General features: G+C 33.9%; 1 protein-coding gene and 1 long non-coding RNA gene across 2 annotated transcripts; both read right to left on the reverse strand.

The window, feature by feature from the left end:
• Positions 1-214: 214 nt before the first annotated feature.
• Positions 215-1,077, reverse strand: LOC120129103. Its single transcript, XR_005516701.1, has 2 exons — positions 966-1,077; positions 215-280 (listed from the first exon to the last, which is right to left on the reverse strand). It is a non-coding gene; the product is annotated as an uncharacterized LOC120129103 (long non-coding RNA).
• Positions 1,078-9,649: 8,572 nt separating this feature from the next.
• LOC120130133 lies at positions 9,650-10,738 on the reverse strand. The gene is made up of 6 exons (XM_039147458.1): positions 10,625-10,738; positions 10,415-10,460; positions 10,066-10,232; positions 9,903-9,964; positions 9,761-9,821; positions 9,650-9,676 (listed from the first exon to the last, which is right to left on the reverse strand). Exons 1-6 carry the CDS (start codon positions 10,736-10,738, stop codon positions 9,650-9,652), a joined length of 477 nt encoding a protein of 158 aa, XP_039003389.1.
• Between the last annotated feature and the right edge of the window lie 8,380 nt (positions 10,739-19,118).

The raw sequence follows: 19,118 nt of genomic DNA on the forward strand, positions 1-19,118 counted from the left end.
TTCCAACCACCAATCTGGTCCAGTTTACAACACTGATCAAGATGCAGTCATTTTCGTGCAAAAAAGCATCTATAACAAAATATAACACGAACAGGTAGCAGAAATTTCATGTAGATAATGTCTTTGGACCTTATATTAGAAAGAAAAGCACCAAATTTTAAACCGGCCAACAGCTTAAATATAAATTCAAGTGTGTAACATTTAGCAGGCCCACCTTATCTTTCAGATGACTGCCAATGAGAAGAAGATTGCCTTCTATATTGATGCTAGTAATCACAACCTGAGACAATCAACATTCACAGGAAATGCTGAAAATGATATATGAGAGCTAAGTTCTAATTTCTAAGTACAAGATCTAAACAGATGCAAGAACCATATAGTGCTTTCCACATGCTGGAAGATAAATGCAAGGTTTTCTTCTAACCTCAGGAAAAAACGCTGGACCGGAAGAGGCCAAAAAGGTATATTTTCCACAACCATAACATGAACCACAGAACCCATTATACCTTCTTAGAATACAATATACAGAATCCATTTGAGAACAATGGACTAATATCATCTTTTGTGTCTCTACGTCTACACACATACGAGTAGGCAAAATTCCTTTCTTATTTTGAGTTCAAAGTTCCAAACTTAAGGATATGAGGCTTAAAGCAGAGTTACATCCTATCAAAACCCAACTTGTTTTTAGCTTTTAATCTGTTAGTGTTGCTAGAATATTTTGAATTAAGGGAAAGGCATGGAAAATCTGCCCAATTTATGTTACATTTCCTTCTTATCAAAAAAATATTACATTTCTTTTTTATAATGTTAAAACAAAGAAAAAAGAAGAAAAAAAATCCTCAGCCTTGCACTAGGCGTAGAATGACAAGAGCAAACAATGTAACAGGAAATAGGTTTTCATGCAGAAAGTTCTAAGCCTTGAACAGGTACAAAATGCACAGAGGGAAAGAGAGAAAAAAAACCTTCGAAGGCCCAGCAGCATGAAGAATGTTGCACGCTTTCCGACCATCTATTTCAGAACCAATCCTGCAGCAACAATATATTCTAAGAAACTGCAACAGAAAGATGCAACAACATGTAGCTTACTATCGCGAAATATTTCACATCAAATGTTAATATGTTGTGTGATTTACAGAGACACCATTTCCTTGAACAAGGGTAGAACAAAGACTTTAGCTTCAATAAAGAGTTTGGTGGCATTTACATTTGGGTTACTGATTTTGGCATTCATTGGGGTTTCCTCTGCAACTCTTCATTAGAGGAGTTACTATACCAGATTTGAAATGAAAAAGAGCTAACAACCTAACAGACATTAATTAAGAGTTGATTAAAAGTATGAACATTATTTAACATCCACCAAGAATGCATGAATTATAACAATAATAATATCAAAACAGTGATGAATAAGAAAATCTGAGAAGAGAAAACGCACCATAAACAAAAGTTGCGGCAGAGTGAAACCCTAAAAAGATCTCGAGAAAATGTGAAAGACAGAAGAAAAGGTGATGACTGATGGTGTTGAGAGCCTTAACCCGGGTTTTACATTATTGGCCTGTTTGAGTTTGACCCTTTAAATTTGAATTACCTTGCAGCCCAAGTTCAAAAATAAATAACAAAATATTTCACATTATTGGGCTGTTTGAGTGAAACAAATTAAGTTTGAATACCCGGGTATCGGGCCGAGTATCGGGCCGGGTATCGGGCGGGGATTACCAAACCCGTCCCCGTCCCCATCCCCATCCCCATTTAAAAAAATCGGTTTTCCCCCGTCCCCGTTTATCATCCCCGAACCTGACCCGTTTAATTCGGTTTTCGGTTTTCCCCGTCGGGTTCAGTTTTTTTTGCCATCCCTATTCCTTGTGTTATCTAACACATTATCTTTCTTGTGTTAGTAGGACTAAAGAGTTTGCATACTTCTTCCTTCCTTACATTCTCGTTCTCTTTGAGTCTAACCCTTGTTTGGCCTCTTAGAGCTTTTAGGTTTTCTTATCACCTTTTCTAGTAATCAAACTCCGATACGAACTGTGGAAGAATACTTGCTAAAGTGAGTTTTAAAGAGTACAAGATCGGCTTACTTACCTCTCGCTGTGTTACTTTCTTGGAGTGACTTGTGAGGTTTCTTGCTTTGTTGAATTTTCTTTCTTTTATTTTTATTTTACTTTAAAATTTTATTTCGAGTGTTATGATTTCAGGATGGGTGATAATAACAACAAGACACTTACGGCTATCTTATCCGCACTTGCATGACTCACAACTCAAATTGAAAGATTTGATGAACTTACCAATATCGCGAGAGAATGACAAGAACCACAACTGGGTCTATCAAACCATAATCCAAGACCAAACAATGTTGAACTTTTAGTACCCAGGCGAGAACAACCACGTTTCCAAGCACCCAAACTCTCTGCAAAACCAAAGTTCACGATCCCGTCTTTCGAAGGACACAATGATCCGGACAGGTACATCGATTGGGAAGGAAACGTTGATCTCATGTTCTCATACCATGACTGCCCCCAAGCTAAACAAGTTTCCCTCATCACTATGCAATTCGAAGGATATGCTCGAACTTGGTGGATGAAAACAAGGAAAAAGATCTAGAACTTCTAGATTCCAACAATCACTTCTTGGACCGACCTCAAACAAGCCATGAGGAAGAGATTCCTACCGACACATTATACATGAGAAGTTAAACTATGACTACACCAACTTCGACAAGGTAGAAGTTCAGTTGAAGACTACTATAAGGAGATACAATCCTTACTTAATAGGGTTAACATAACTGAAAAAGAAGAGGTCACCATGTCAAGATTCGTCATTGGCTTAAATTCAAACATCACTGATCTTCTTGACCTTTATGGGTACGAAAACCTTGAAGATACACTAAATAAAGCAATGACAATCGAAGCACAAATCCAAAAGGAGATTTTGATTCATATAACATTACCAAGGTACTTCATCCTCTTACCAAGGTAATCTTTCCTCATCTTCTACTCCATCTTCTCTGAAAAAGCTAAGAGATGACAAACCTGACAAGGAAAAAGAACGACCAGCAAAGAATGACACACTTCCAGCCCCTATAGATCAAATGATAATTTGTGAGGAGGTAGGGAAAGCAAAAAAAAATAACAAAGAGGCAAAAGCAAAAAGAGGTCACTAGTTACAAAAGTCAAAAGAATAATTACCCATGGGAGGTGAGTGAACCTAATTGTGAGAAGCAAATAGTGACTCAAAATCTATGCGTGAGTACAAAATAATTGAGAGAGAGCCTTCTTTACAAACAACCTTTCATCCTTGTTCGTTTTAGGGAATAAATTGTTTCGATTTCTAACATTAACAAGGATTTGCCTAGTGTGTTTTCATCTTTGTTACATGATTTTCGAGAAGTGTTAGGTGACCCACCTGACGAATTACCATTAGAAAGAGGAAAACAACACCAAATCAATCTAATTCAAGGTTCTATCATACCTCATCAAACATACAATCTCGAAGAAACCAAAAAGTTAGATTTATTACGAAAAGGATACATCCAGGAAAGCCTTAGTCGTGACGCCATCTTAATGACGAAACAGGATTTGAACAACTCTACAAGCTTTATAGTTCATGCACAGAGAATCCATGTAAATGATGAAAAAGTAAAAGCAACACTAGACTGGCCCACACCATCTTCCATCACCAAGAGTTGTCGAATAGTGCTAGGTGACCCTCCTGATGGTAAGTATTTTATTACTCATTTTAACGTGATATTGTAACGTGTTTCTTCTCTTTTTTACAAGGTAAGACTCTTGAAGTTGTCATCCATACTAAACACAACTCCTTTAAGTGCGTAACAGACCGAGGTAAGAAAAACATAGTAGATGATGCACTACCATGAAGGGTATACTCCTAACCATACTATTATTCCGAGAATTGAACATATCAAAGATGTATATCACTATAACTCAGATATTTCTAATATTTCTACCCATACTTTTAAAAGTGCTTTTAATGAGTTTTATCTTGTATATGAGTTTCCTTACCAACTAAATAGATTTTATAGTCCAAAAATCTCCTCCCGAGAATTCTTAATTCATGAACCACACTTAGGAGACTTAAGGGATTACTTTAACAAACCAGTTGACATGGTTTTTAAACACTCATTCTCGCTACACACGAATAAAACCATCGAGAAATTATCTGAAGCAATCATACAGAAAGCCAACAGTGGTCGACGCCATGTTGAATTTCAACATAAACATCATATTACAAGACTTGCATGCAAAATATGATTTCAAGACTACAAGAAATCAGTTCCTACAAAGAAGAAACCTCAACTAAAATGCATAAAGATTCATGACATTGATCATGGTAAATGTTTCACAAGTTTTCCTTTCAACACATCTAATTCTCTTTCTCTTGGATTTTCAGATTCGAGGAAGAATCCTTTTGAGGAGTGGGGAAGTGATACATGTACCACATTCCATAATAATAATACATGCTTCTTTGGACTAATGTTTCTACTCGAACCTATTAGAAGAACAAAGTCTCGAAGATTCAAAGCATATCTATTCGGTAAACATAATGTGAATGAATCATTAAACGATTCTAATGTTGCTCCCTTTAATGTTTCAGACTCGAGGTCGAATCTTTTTTAAGAAAGAGAGGATGATACATTCATCACAATCCTCACATCAAAGGAAGAAGTAATAACTCTTCCAAATGATCCACTCGTCCAAGCATATGAAATGAAGACCAGAACAATAGCGGATTTGAGATGACTTTTTGAATAGGATACTGATGTTATTTGGTCAACATGTCTCTTTATATAAGACCATCTGTCTCTTATCTTTCCAACAGTTCTTTAATTGCATCAATCCGATATCGGGAACTCAAGATATGGCCATTTTACTGAAGACGGTGCATGCTGAAAATCCTATACGGGATTAATACATGATTTTGTAAATATTACGAATTTTCAATATTTATATTGATTATTTGTAATATAATTTAATATAGGATGATGAATTATCTTTTAGGATTAGAGTTATTATTTTATTAGGAACTAAGGTTGGGTTAAAACAATATTTTTAGTTATTATTACTTTATTAGGAATTAGAGTTAAGACATGTTTAGTTTGTTATTATTTTATTATTTAGTTATTTAGGACCTTTAGAACTCAACCCCTATATAAAGGAGGCTTCATTCAACTTTGTAAATCAGATTTCTTTGATTATAATACAATGAGAGTTCGTTTTTGCAAGTGTTAACTGCCTTGTGCCTTCGAAGCTTCTTCTCCTAGAGTTCTTTCAAGTTCTTATGAGGGAGATTAATCTTCACACTCCAATTTTCCTTTTCATCATGGCAAGGAGGGTTGGTTAGAGCCATATTATCGTGTTTTCCTTTTCATTGCGACTAGGAGGGCTCAATGGGACACTTATCCATCTATTTTCGATAAATCCATCATCACAATGATCATCTTTACCGTTCACCTTCATAAGGGAGATCTTTTGATTTCTTGGTTATAATACTTTATTTTCAATTTCTTTATCTTGTTTTAATCTTGTTTCTTACCTTGTTTCCAGAACTTAAAAGAAACTCTAAAAGGCCCTAGTTACTGCCACCACCTTCATTTATTCATCCCCCTTAGTTCTTCATCGAGTCTAGAGCTTTCTAGATTTGATTCTTCAACAAGAGCAACGTTCATTAACCCGTCACCGCTTCCCTATCAGAAAGTCCTGAAGGATATCACTAAAAGATTGTCTCCTTTTCATGAGAAACTCAAGAATGGCATCACTTAAAGGTTGACTCCTCTTCATGAGAAAGTCAAGAATGACATCACTAAAGAGTTGACTACTCTTCGCGATAAAGTCAATAATGACAACACTGAAAGATTGACAACTCTTTGCGAGAAAGTCAAAAAATGATATCACTAAAAGGTTGACTCATATTTGCAAGAAACCCAAGAATAACATCACTAAAATGTTAACTCCTCTTCGTGAGAAAGTCAAGAATGACATCACTAAGAGTTGACTCCTCTTCGCGAGAAAGTCAAGAATGACATCATTGGAAGACTGACTCCTCTTCGCGAGAAAGTCAAGAATAAAATCATTGAAAGGTTGACTTCTCTTCGCGAGAAATTCAAGAATGACATCACTGAAAGGTTGACTCCTCTTCGCAAGAAAGTCAAGTTGATGTTTTTAGGGAAACAATCCTGAGAATGACTAAAATGAATTTCTATAGAAACGATCCAAAGAAAGACTCAAATAAATTTCTAGATGATCCTAAGAAGGATTAAAGTGACGTTTCTCAGGAAACAGTCTTAAGAAAGACAAATGGCTTCTTAAAATAGTTTTACATGCATCCTCATGAGAGGGAAATCAAAATTATCATGTTTGTATGAAATGATAAATGTATGATGCAAAGATGCAAATTCATGTAACATGCATGTTTTGTTGATTTGATGGGAGTAGTTGCAAGAACAATTTTCATTCTCTTCCTGGTTTCATTCTTTGTCACACCAGAGTGTATCTTGCAATTTTTTACTTGTGTCAATTTCTTCTTGCCCCTGTAAATTTTGCCCCCAAAATGTCAATTTTTTGCACCAGTTCTTATTCTAAGCTTCTATGTCTGAGAGACACTTGCTAATTTCCAAGATATACTCTATAGAGATTATCTTGTTTGAAAAATGTTTTTCTTTCTTTATTTTATAAAGTTGAAAATGATTAATGAGGAAGTTTTGAAAATGTCTTATGAAAGAATTTTGAATAATTGAAAAATGGTTTATGAGGAATTTTGAAAATGTTGCCCCTTACTTTTAGGTTTGAAACAAATTATAATATTAATAATTATAAAAAAAGAAACATTTTATCATAATATTTAGATGATTGCATATAAAAAATCTTTAAATTTCTATCAACTTATATGTAACAATCAATTTGAAAAAACTTATATGTATATTAATTTAAAAATATAGTTTCACTCCAAAAAAATTAATTTTTCAAAAATAATCAAATAATTGAGGATAAAAATATAGTTTCACTCCAAAAATAATTAATATATAATTATACATGTATGTGTATTAATTTAAAATTAATTAAAATTAAATAATTGAGAATAAAAATATAGTTTCACTCCAAAAAATAATTTTGAGGTTAGGTTGAAAATCATTTTTCCAATCATGATCTAAGACCAATTTTTAAGTGTTTGACATTGATTATGGGGTGGAAAATCAATTTTTCACTGCTAGAAGCAGGGATGTGCAAAAATATCTGATTTGAATAATTCGATCTGTTTATTTGATGACTCGTCTGAATTTTTGGATATCTAATATAATTTTTTTACATGTAATTCCAATCAAATATCAATAAAAATTGGATAATTGGATCAAATACAAATAAAAAAATATCAATTTTGAATTATCAAATATTATGAAAATAAATGACCTTTAGCCCTACGCCCAGTATCCCTATCTTTATCTGGAAGCATTCCCATATCCCAGTCTACATCTTCATTCTCCACGGGCTTTCACCAAAACTTTCTCCCAAATTTCCACTGCTCAGTATTAGGGGTGTTCGTTTTTGGATTCGGATATTATTCGATCCGAAGTTTCGAATATCCAAAAAATTTAGATCATTAAAATGTCAATCCGTAACCAATCTGAAAAAAAATCGGATATCCGAAAATTAGTATTGGATATCCGAATCTGGATCCGAATATACACTTTAAATAAAAAATTAATTTAAATTTAATGTGGTGTGACTTTATGTAATATATTTTATACCACTATTATATATTCACTAAAATATGTTTTTAACAATTTCATGATAAATTCTTAATATTTCATTTAGTTTGTAAAAAAATAAGATAAAAAGTAAAAAAAATTAATAATTCATATTGATAAACACCAGAACTCATTCGATTCAATCTGGAAGCCATTAAGGTTGTGTGACCAGTGGCTGGGCTTTTGGCATTTTAATTTTCTGGTTAGATGACTAGTGGCTGGAGTATTAAGCATTTAAATTTTCAGGCTAGAGACGGGCTGGTTGGATAGCTTAGCTGGGCCTGGGTAAAATATTTTAATGGCCCATTTTATTCGGATTTTCTAATAATCCAAAATTAAAGTTTAACTAATCCGTATCCGATTTAATTATTATTTTTTTGGATATACGATCCAAATTATTCAAAAATTAAAAAACGGATAAGATATCCAAACTTTTGGATCGGATCGACGAATTAATGGATCGGATCGGATTTTTTCCCCTAAAATACCTCATGCGGTGGTTATTGAATATATTTCAGGGTTTCATTCCATAATTATTTATATCATTATTTTTTATTAGAAGATATATTAATATTGCTATTTTTAATAATATTAATATTGATATTATTATTAAAGCATCGTTGTACTGCCAATCAATCGAATTCAAATTAAATCGTAAAAAAGTTTATTTAAGGCGATTATATTTTTTAATAAGATTTATATATAATCCACAGTATAATTAGATAATTAGTAAATTGGTAAGTATATTAATTATTAATATATTACTAAATAAATAAACTAAATTTAAAAAACGTTATATAATAAATATTTGAGTAAACTACATCAAATTCCATCGAATTTTAAGCGTTGTGTCGTTTATATCACTGGATTTTTAATTTTGTCAATTATAACACTAAATTTTGATTTTCGTTTCAGTTATTCCACTAAACCGTTAAATCGTTAGCGACATGACGACATGACTGACGACTACTGATATGGCTGAGAACCTTCAATGTAGTCACTCACCAAAAATATGTCGTTTCGATATGGATGTTAGCGATTTAACTCCCTAGCAATATAATTAAAACAAAAATCAAAGTTCATTACTATAATTGATAAAATTGAAAGTCCAGTGATATAAAAGAAACAATGCCTACAGTTAGGTGGTATCTAGTGTAGTTTACCCTTAATTTTTATATTTGCAGTCATTTGCTACTACCCAAAAATCCTGTTTAATTGTTTATATTATTTTTTTAATTATTTATTTAAATTTTTAATTTTTTTAATCTTGTATTAGAAAAGATCACGTTTATGAAATTGAGTTCTCGATTTAGATCTATGTGGTTTGGATATAGATAATATGAGAATTGGTTGGAAATGGAAAGATGAAGAATGAATTTTCACTGGCCGGTAGTTATAGGATTTTGTCTCCAAAATTTGGTCATTTCTAAAAAGTGGTATAACTGCATTTCAAAAAAATTAGGGGATATAATCAGGATCAACCTAGGCAGGGCGCCTCTCCTAAAAATATAAAATTAACAGATATTTTAAATTTTTTCTATCTATTTTTTATTGAAAAATCTGTTTTCGTCCCTAAAATTTTGTAAATTCATATTCGTCCCTCTTAACTTAAAATTTTGCGTCCGTCCCCTAAATATAATTCCTTTCAACCTGAATTTAGGGGCTAATTTAGGCAAGAAATGCCTACTGACAGCGTGTTAAGAAGAATGTCATCTCATATCTGCACTTGGGACCATGTAAAATTGCAGATATAGTAACTTTTTCTTTCTCATTGCCACCGGAAATATGTTGATATTCTATTTCAACTTCACTTGCATTTAATTACGAAAATATATCATACTACAGAACTGTCCATGTCAGAAACTTATTTATACTTGACATCCTCCATGATTATTTGCTTGCTTTTATGAAAAGTTCCTGCAAAATGTCAAGACTAAAAATAGTAAATGAAAGGGTAAGGTCATGTAAGGAAAGTAGTTCAAGTTTTGAAAATGAAAGTACCCTAGGAAACTGATGGACAGTGCTGTGCATCGCAGGGCTAGGCTCTAATAATAGAGCGAACCTGCAGATATCAAAGTCGAGTTTCGAGATATCGAAATGGTATAATTAATAGTTGCAGAAGAACAGAAGTGTACCTAGCCACCAGTTTCCCCTAGAAGCATCCTGTGGATTTCTCCCCTTAGGATCTTCTCCATCTTTCTTAAACTGTCCATTCACAATATACAGCACAATTACTTTCTTGCATGGATGACAAAGCATGTTTCATGTTTTTTCCGGCATCGGATTCGATGAATCTCGAAACTCACTATGGGATATGATGTAGAAGTTTTGGTACTCGAGGGGTGACCATATATGTCTCGGCCTCCATAGTAAATAGATGAACTTAAATGGCATGGTTCCATCCTTTCTTCTTGGAAAACAGAGTTCCTTTCCTTGTTGGCTATGCTATAGGTTGCACTCCCAGCAAGTGGAGCTACATTACAAAATCAGATTATGTTAATCAGGATACTATCTTGCATTATCTTGTAAGTAAGAACCGGACATTTAAATTGCAGCTGCAACATGACATTTCCCTTGCTGCTACGGTTCTCTCCACCGTATATTCGCCACAGTCTTCTCAGTTATGTGAAAAACAAAATATCATCGTTCATTAACCTTGCATTCCATGTTGTAAAGGCTGTTTCGTCCATGATTCTAATAACTGAAATTTTGAAGAATGAGAACTCCCATCAGACTATAACTCTTATTAAAGAAAATGAATCAAAACGAGACACATGAACTAAATCATGCCAAAAAAGAAGAAAGGGAGTGTCTTAGATTCCTGTTGAACTGCAATGAAAGCTACCATTTTTTAACAGTATATACCATTGATGGAGGTGGAAAAATTGAACCGAAAATCCCTTTGGATGATGATTGTTTGGAACCAAAATGATCAGCAGTTAATGAGGATGAAGAACCAGCTTCTTTCTTGCTCTCCATTACCTTTTCCTTCTTCATATGCAAAAAAACTGTTTATGGGAATGATATATCTCAACCTGTCTCAGTAATCAGCAAATATACAGAATTACATAAAACAAATAGCCATTTGCAGTTCAGCCCATGTGCACATCATCATCAACCAATAGTGATGATGTATTACAATATTTTATGCCAAATATTTGAAATGAAGTTTACTCTCCCTTTCACACAATGCTTCTCTGCACATAATATCAGTCCTACTTTTTTTTTCCATCTGAAAGCATAATAGATAAGTGCCACCAGGGGTCCCTTGGCATCCCAAGTGGCTAATTGCTTACTGCCATCTGTTCTCTAATAGATAAAATCGGTCCATCTAAATTTCGGGTTTAATTTGAAGATAAATAAGTAAAGGATCAAGTTTTTCCATGAAGAATAGGCACTCTCTTATCCAGCATCAAAAATTTGTCAAAGATCCCATTGCTTTTTCAGGAAAGAGACGGGGTTCTAATTTCAATATATTGTAATTTATAATCAAATTGCATACCATTAACATAAAACTTATATAATAGTGTTGTTAGTCAAAAAAAGTAAAATAGCTCAATCATTGAGATAAAGTTGATGTGTCAACTCACCCAATTAGATAGAGCTGCGAGAATTGACTAATTTTTTTTCTGGGAAATTTCTTCAGATTGATGAACTTCTTGTTGGGAAAATAATGGTTGAGTTTGCTAAGGTTTTCTTTGATAAGAGCTCCATCTTGGTCTCATCATGTTATTTGTACTATATGAAGTTGTTTCGGAGTTCATAGTTTCTATATTACTTGAGATATGGTTCTATGTATCCAAGACAATGTAGTTACAACAACAAAAAAAACTCTATTCCAATATGCAATGCTGTAAGGGGAGGTAGGTTAGTAGGTTGCCCCCAACGCCAGGTTGAGAGCAGCTTCCGTGGAAGACCTCCGACAGTCAGAAAATTAAAAATAAAGATAAAATACAAATCATGTATAAATAAATAAATACATAGTTGAACAGTCTTCATATGCTGTCATTCATATGCGCGTCTATAATGGGAAGTAATCCCTGCAAATAAATCCCTGCGTAAAAATCTCTGCATATAGACAAGAACGTAAATCCAGGTTAAATTAAAAAAGAGGAAACATGAATAGAAGGATACACAGAAGTCAGCGATAGCAAGCTACGAGAAGGAATAAAGTCAAAATGGATTAAAACCTAAACTAAGGCAGAAACGTATAAAAAAATAGAGGTCATGGAAATTACTACAAAGACAATTAAAAAGAAGACAGAGATGCTACACCCTATAGATGTGACCCACACTACTCGGCTATCCTGATCTTAAGTCTCCATACTTTCCTATCAGAGGTCATATCCTCGGTAAGGGATAAATCCTTCAAATCAGATCTCAAGCAGTCTACCCACTTCCTCCTTGGTCGTCCTCTCCTTCTGGCACCGTCGGCTGTAATCGACTCTACCCTCCTAATCGCATCCGACGGTTGTCACCTAAGGACATGCCCAAACCACCGTAGTCTTCCCTCCCTCAATTTTTCGGATACATGCACCACCCCCAAGGACATCCTAATAGTAGAGTTTGGTGTCATGTCCCACAGAGTCCTACCACATGCCTATCGAAGCATTCTCATTTCTGTTGCCTCCATCCTCCTTACGTGATCCTTCTTGATTGCCCAACATTATGATCCATACAGTAGTGCTGGTCTTATTGCCATTCTATAAAATTTTCCCTTAAGTTTTAGAGGCATCTTCTTGTCACACAAAACTCCATTAGCAACCCTCTACTTTAGCCATCCCGTCTTTATACGGTGTGTAACGTCATCATCTACACCTCATCTTTATGTATCATAGACCCTAGGTACTTGAAACAATCCTTGGAGGGGAGAACGTGTCCTTCGATGCATACTTCTACATCTTCATCATTTTAGTTCCCACTGAAGTTTGAACATAAATACTCTGCCTTTTCAATATTGATCCTTAGACCTTTTTCTTCCAAAGCAGTCTTCCAGGAAGCAATTCTACTATTTAGCTCATTTTTTGTTTCAGCAACTAGGACAATGTCGTCGACGAAAAGCATACATCATGGAACACCGTCTGGTGTCGCACAATAGATGTCGTCCATAATCAAGGAGAAGATGTAAGGGCTAAGAGTCGACCCCTGGTGGAGTCTGATTTTCACCGGGAATACCTCGGTGTCGCCAACTGTAGTCCTGACGTATGTAGTAGATCTATAGTACATATCACGAATCGCCCGAATATAAGCAGTTGGGATCTGTCTCGTTTCCAAGGTCTCCCAGATCGTTTTGCGGGGTACGCTATTATACGCATTCTCAAGGTCAATGAACGCCATGTGAAGATCTCTATTTTCCCCTATATTTCTCCATAAGCCGTCGAAGTAGATGAATCACCTCCGTAGTAGACCTGCCTGGCATAAAGCCAAATTGGTTTTCCAAAACCCTAGTAACCTGTCTCAACCTAGCCTCTATCACTCTTTCCCATAGCTTTATGGTATGACTGAGTAGTTTAATACCTCTATAGTTGCCACGACGTTGGGGATCTCCATTATTCTTATAGATTGGTATCACTGTAAACTCTCTCCACTCCTTTGGCATTTTGGCAGTCTCTAAAATAATATTAAAGACGTTGGTCAACCACTTAACTCCCTTTTCTCCTAGGGTCAACCACACAGTGATAGGAATTTGATATGGACCGACAGCTTTGTCCCTCCCCATCTTTCTATGTGTAATTTATCTTCCTCAATCCCAATCCTACTTGTAGGGCAGTCATTGGTCGTAGTATGATGGTCGGCTAACCCATCAACGTTACTATCTCTGCAGGGAGAGGCACCGTTATTAAATAAGCCGAAGAAGTAACTACCCCAAACCCTCTTAATATCATGATCTTTCACTAAAAGAACATCATTGTTGTCCTTAATAAGCCTAATTCTATCTAGATCTTTTTTCCTATTCTCCCTGGATTTTGTAAGCCTGAAGATGCCGGTTTGTTCTTCCTTGGTGTCTAATCTCTTGTACATTTCCTCGTATGCCTTATCCTTTGCTTTAGCCATTGTTTTCTTGGCTTCCCGCTTTGCCTCCTTGTATCTTTGTTTAGCTCTCAATTTTTCTTCGTCGTTATTACATTATAGCAACTCCTTGAAGCAAGTTTGCTTTGTCTTCACCTTAGTTTGGACTTCGTCGTTCCACCACCACGATTCTTTATGTTCATTGGCCTTCCCTGTTAACAACCCAAGGGTGTTTCTGCCCACCTCTCTGATGTAATTTACCATATTTTTCCATAACACATCTGTATTATTTGAGTCTGTAGTTCCAAAACCTGTATGAGATAAAACCTTACTCCTAAAGTCATCAGTTGTCGCTCCATGTAAGTTCTTCCAAAGGATCCTAGGTTTACCTAGTTTAGCCCTATTATGAGTGCTCCTCCCCTGACGTACGCGAAACACCAAAACCAACAATCTATGGAATAGCTTCAAAAACACCATCCGAGACATAAAGCTTATGTCGAAACATAGAGAAGTAAGTATGAGAGAGAGGTTTAGCGAGCCCATCCGCCATTTGGTATTGAGCAGGAATATAATTAACACAAACCGAACCAGCACCATCCTTTTCTCAAACGAAATGAAGATACAACTCAACATGTTTTGAGCGAGAATTAAAAACTGGATTGACACTCATCGCAACTGTGCTCGTGTTATCACTCCATACAATGGGTGTGGTGGTGCATGACATCCCTATCTCGACCATCAGTTCATGAATCCAAGTAATGTCCGCAACTACATTAGCAATGCTACGATATTCAACTTCAGTGGTTGATCGAGTCACTGAATGTTGACATTTTGAGCTTCACGAGACTATGTTGCCTCAAAGAAAACACAAAATCCAAAAATCAAACAATGATCATCAATATTGCTTTCACAATCAGCATAAGGAAATGCCTCCAATTCTAATCTTACACAAGCCTTGCGAAAAATCAAACCAAAATCAAGAGTGTTTGTCGAGAATCGTAAGATATATTTCATGGCTACCCAATGTTGCTCACGAGGTCATGCATATATTGAGTAAAACTTTATTGACACTAAATGCAACTTTATTGAGTGACAACTTGTTTCACATCATCCTTACTATAACCTGTAATGATAATGTCATCAACATACACAAGAACATAGATGAAACGATCATTCATCTTTCGAATAAATAAGAAGATATATGTTTGTGTTCCTCGAAAGCCAGGTTGAAGAAAGAAAGTCTACAACTTTGCATACCACCTGCGAGGAGCTTTGTTAAGACCATATAGAGCTTTCTTAAGTTTACTCACTAATTTTGAGCCACCGTACGTAAATTGCTCAAACCCCAGAGGTTGCACCATAAATACTTCTTCATGAAGATCTATATTAAGGAATGCATTAATAACATCAACTTGTCGTAGCTTACACCCATGCATAACTGCTAGTGACGAAATGAATTCGGCCGCAGATGGTTTGATAACCAGGTTGAACATATCGTGAAAGTATTGTCTAGGGACTTGGGTAAAACCTTTCGCCACCAATCAAGCTTTATACTTGACCACTGACTGATCCATATTTTTCTTAATGTGAAACAACCGATGGTGCTCCTTTCCGGATGTAACGATACCAACGGCCACGTATGTTTACAGATCAACACATTGTAATCATCTGAACAAATACCTTATATGAAGGGGAAGCTAAATCCTAATAAACAGTAATAGATTCGTCACCATGAATCAACCCTTACACAGAAAAAACCTTAGGCTTGAAGATGCCGACCATGCTTTGAGTGAACATTAGATAGGAGAGAATGAAGACTGTAAGGCGAAGGAACACTCAAACCATGTTCATCAGAAGACATATCTACAGGCAAAATACCAAGCAATGTTAAAGCTAAAGAGAAGCTTAAGGACGTAATATGAAGTGCTAGGAAGGTTTACAAGCTAAGGACACCAGGTGAGTGCATACTTAATTCATATTTGTGTTATCGAGCAAACAATGGCTTGCAATGAGCCAGTGACGGAATTACTATGGTAAGAAGTAACTTCTAACTATTATGCAAATTGTGATTCATACATATATGTTCTGTTAATATGCTAATAGAATTAGTGAATAAGTTGAAAATATAAGTTAGTGAAATCTGCCCAGATTCGTGTTCTGAGCAGTAAGTTTAGAAAATCATCATAAATTATAAAAATATGATTAGAGGATGGTTTTTACACCGTTGGATTCGTATGTCAGTATATTTTTGTTTAAAACTAACGGATACTGATTTTGATATTTATACAAAAAGATATTAATTTTTAATTGAGGATAGGTTAGAAAGCATAAAAATAAATTATGCTCAAAACAACTTCTGTAGGTCAACTTCAAAAATTCACTATAAATTTTATAAAATGAACTAGAAAAAGTTCCTTGTATAGTTATATTCATATTCGATTATAGTTTTTATTGGTATAAACTAAATAATTTTTAAGTGTTTAGATTAATACAAAATAATATTTTTTTTGCAAGTAGTACATAATGCCAGCATAAAAAACTTGTCATAAATTATCTTTTCATGTTACTTCTATGTTATAGGTTATTATAAATGCTCGAAATAAGTCAAATTTATTAAAATTTGTATATATTTATGATATTTATTACATGATGAATATGATGTTTATATAATAAAGAAAGATAATTGAACATGATTATGATATATAAATGTTATGTGAAAATGAAATGTTTAGGGTATGAACTGCCCATTATGTTATGATATGAAGAGTTGGATATGTTGATATATTGATATCTTTGATAATTGAATAATATGTAATAATAATAATAATGGAAAAACCCATTGTATGTTGCATTGAGAGTCGTAGGTATATCTGGTATGCCATTAAGTTTAGTACTTTCCACGTAAGTTATGGTACATTCGTGTACATTATGATCTACACTGTTGGTGCTTATTCTATGATTGCACATGGAGTGCATTATATATTTAAGTTACATTTGATACCGTGATGTGCCCTGTGTGCACCTTATGTTCTACTAACGTACCTTGCATTATCATAAATATGCATTGGGCTATGAATTTGAAAATAATCTATGAATCTAACAGTAAGCTATGAGTCTGAAAATAAGTTATGAATCTGGAAATAAGTTTTGATTTAGAAAATAAATTTTAAAATGTGAAAGTATTTATTATGAACATGGAATATGAAAATGAATATGTGAATAAATATGAAGTGGAAAATGAGAATAAAATAAGAAAGTTTTGAAAAGTATTTGAATGAAATAGAGTATGACATAGTTGTTATGTTTATTATTGATTATCATGGTTTTGACAAAATCATGAGATGATGATTTTCAGGTCTCCGATGAGGAAAGATGGCTTGAATAAATCGGTTTAGATATTTAATGATTTTAATTAAATTTAAGTTTAATGTTTTGAATTGTTATGATATTTTAAGTTAAGTTTTATATAAAGAAAAATAATGTTATGATGTTGTTAAGTTGTTTAATATTTTATGTCTCCTTAGTTTGCTTATAATGCCTCACTAAGTGAATACTTAACGTGTGATGATTTTCATCCGTAGGTAAAGAAGGGCAAGTGAAGTAAGAATCGAGTTGGCATCAATCAACAAATAATAACTACATGTACCAGTAATAGCATCATACTATTTTAAATTTTGTAGATGGCATGTATACGAATAAGAAATGTCTAACATATATTTTTAGGGCTATAAATATGAATCGAAGTTTTATATTTTAGATAAAAATTATATTTTACGAGAATAAAAAACTATTTTAAAATTATGCAATTTTTAAGCAGTACTATTTACTATTGAACTACTAAACTTCTGCCTAAAATTAAGCTTGATTTATATGATAATCATTGTTTTATGATTTTACATGATTAATGGAATAATTGTAAAGTTAATAATGAAACATTATATAGTGGAACAACATTTTAAGCATTTATGATCATTGAATGTTTGTAAATTTGACGTGACATCTATAGCTCGTATTTTTAGACGTATATGGGTTGTGGGTGTTATATATTTTTTGTATTAGAGTAACATGTTTAGCCGATTCTATCCCTAAACTGAACTTATTTCGAGCTAAAAAGTGTATATGTACCACTAGGATGAAATTGTTACTGATCTGTTATGTATATAACTTGATTGATGTCACTCCTTACTAATGAAAGTGAATAGGAAGATAGTGATAATAATATAGTTAATTATAATATTCGTGATTAATCTGATTTAGATGGTGCACCTGCAACATATGAAGTGCCAGTGTAAGATAAGAAACCCTTGTTTATATACAAGTACTACATTAATTAAATAGAGGGACATTCTGATATAATAGACTCTAAGTGATATGTGCATGACTAAACCTTTAGGCCAGACTGCGAGGGTGAGTCGTATTAGCAGGCAATAATTGTCTGTTAAAAATTCGAAGTGGTGAGTCTTGACGGACTTGATAGAATTATCTTTTGATGCTAATTTTTGGTATGGATTGGTTGTCTCCCACCATGCCATAATGAATTATCTCTTAAAGTGGTCGATTTAAAAGAACTCGAAAGGTTATGAGATTATAGTGGTAAGTAAATTCGTTATCTGATGTGATTTTAGTAGTAACTGCTAAGAAATTGTTGTTACAAGGTTGTTAAGTCTTCTTAATCAATGTGAAGGATATGTAGAATTTTAAGGTTAGTTTGGGAGGTATTTCAATTGTTTGAGAGTATTTAGATATGTTTCTAGAAGAGTTACGAGGATTAACTCTAGATTAAGGCATATAATATAAAATAGAGAATTTACCAGGTACTGCGTTTATTTCTATAGCCTTGTATTGAATGGTTTTGATTGAGCCCAGAAAATTAAAGGTGTAGTTATTAGAATTGTTAAGATCAGGTACTTACAGAACAAAGCGTGTCATCTGGGATGTACTAGTGTTAATTGTGGAAAAAAAAGATGAGTCTATGCAATTATGAATGAATTATTATCAGTCAAAATAAGGCAAAGAATAAGTATCTTTTTTCCGAGAATTAATGATCTTTTGATCAATTAAAAGGTGCATTATTGTCTTCCAAGATTTAATCTTCGATCTGGATATTATTAGCTAAAGATCAAGGAAGAAGATATTCATAAGAAAGCTTTCAAGAATCAATATAAATGCTACAAGTTTATGGTAAAGCCTTTTGGTTTAACGAATGTTCCTGTGATATTTGTGGTTTTGACAAACTGAGTATTTTAGTTATACTAGGACTAATTGATGGTAGTGGTCATCGATGATAATATGGTCTATTTTAAGAAAAAAATAAGAATACGATGCACATTTTTGCATGATTCTCCCAACT

This window comes from Hibiscus syriacus, unplaced genomic scaffold (assembly GCF_006381635.1).
Source record: "Hibiscus syriacus cultivar Baekdansim isolate YM2019G1 unplaced genomic scaffold, ASM638163v2 tig00001644_pilon, whole genome shotgun sequence".
Lineage (NCBI taxonomy): Eukaryota > Viridiplantae > Streptophyta > Magnoliopsida > Malvales > Malvaceae > Hibiscus > Hibiscus syriacus.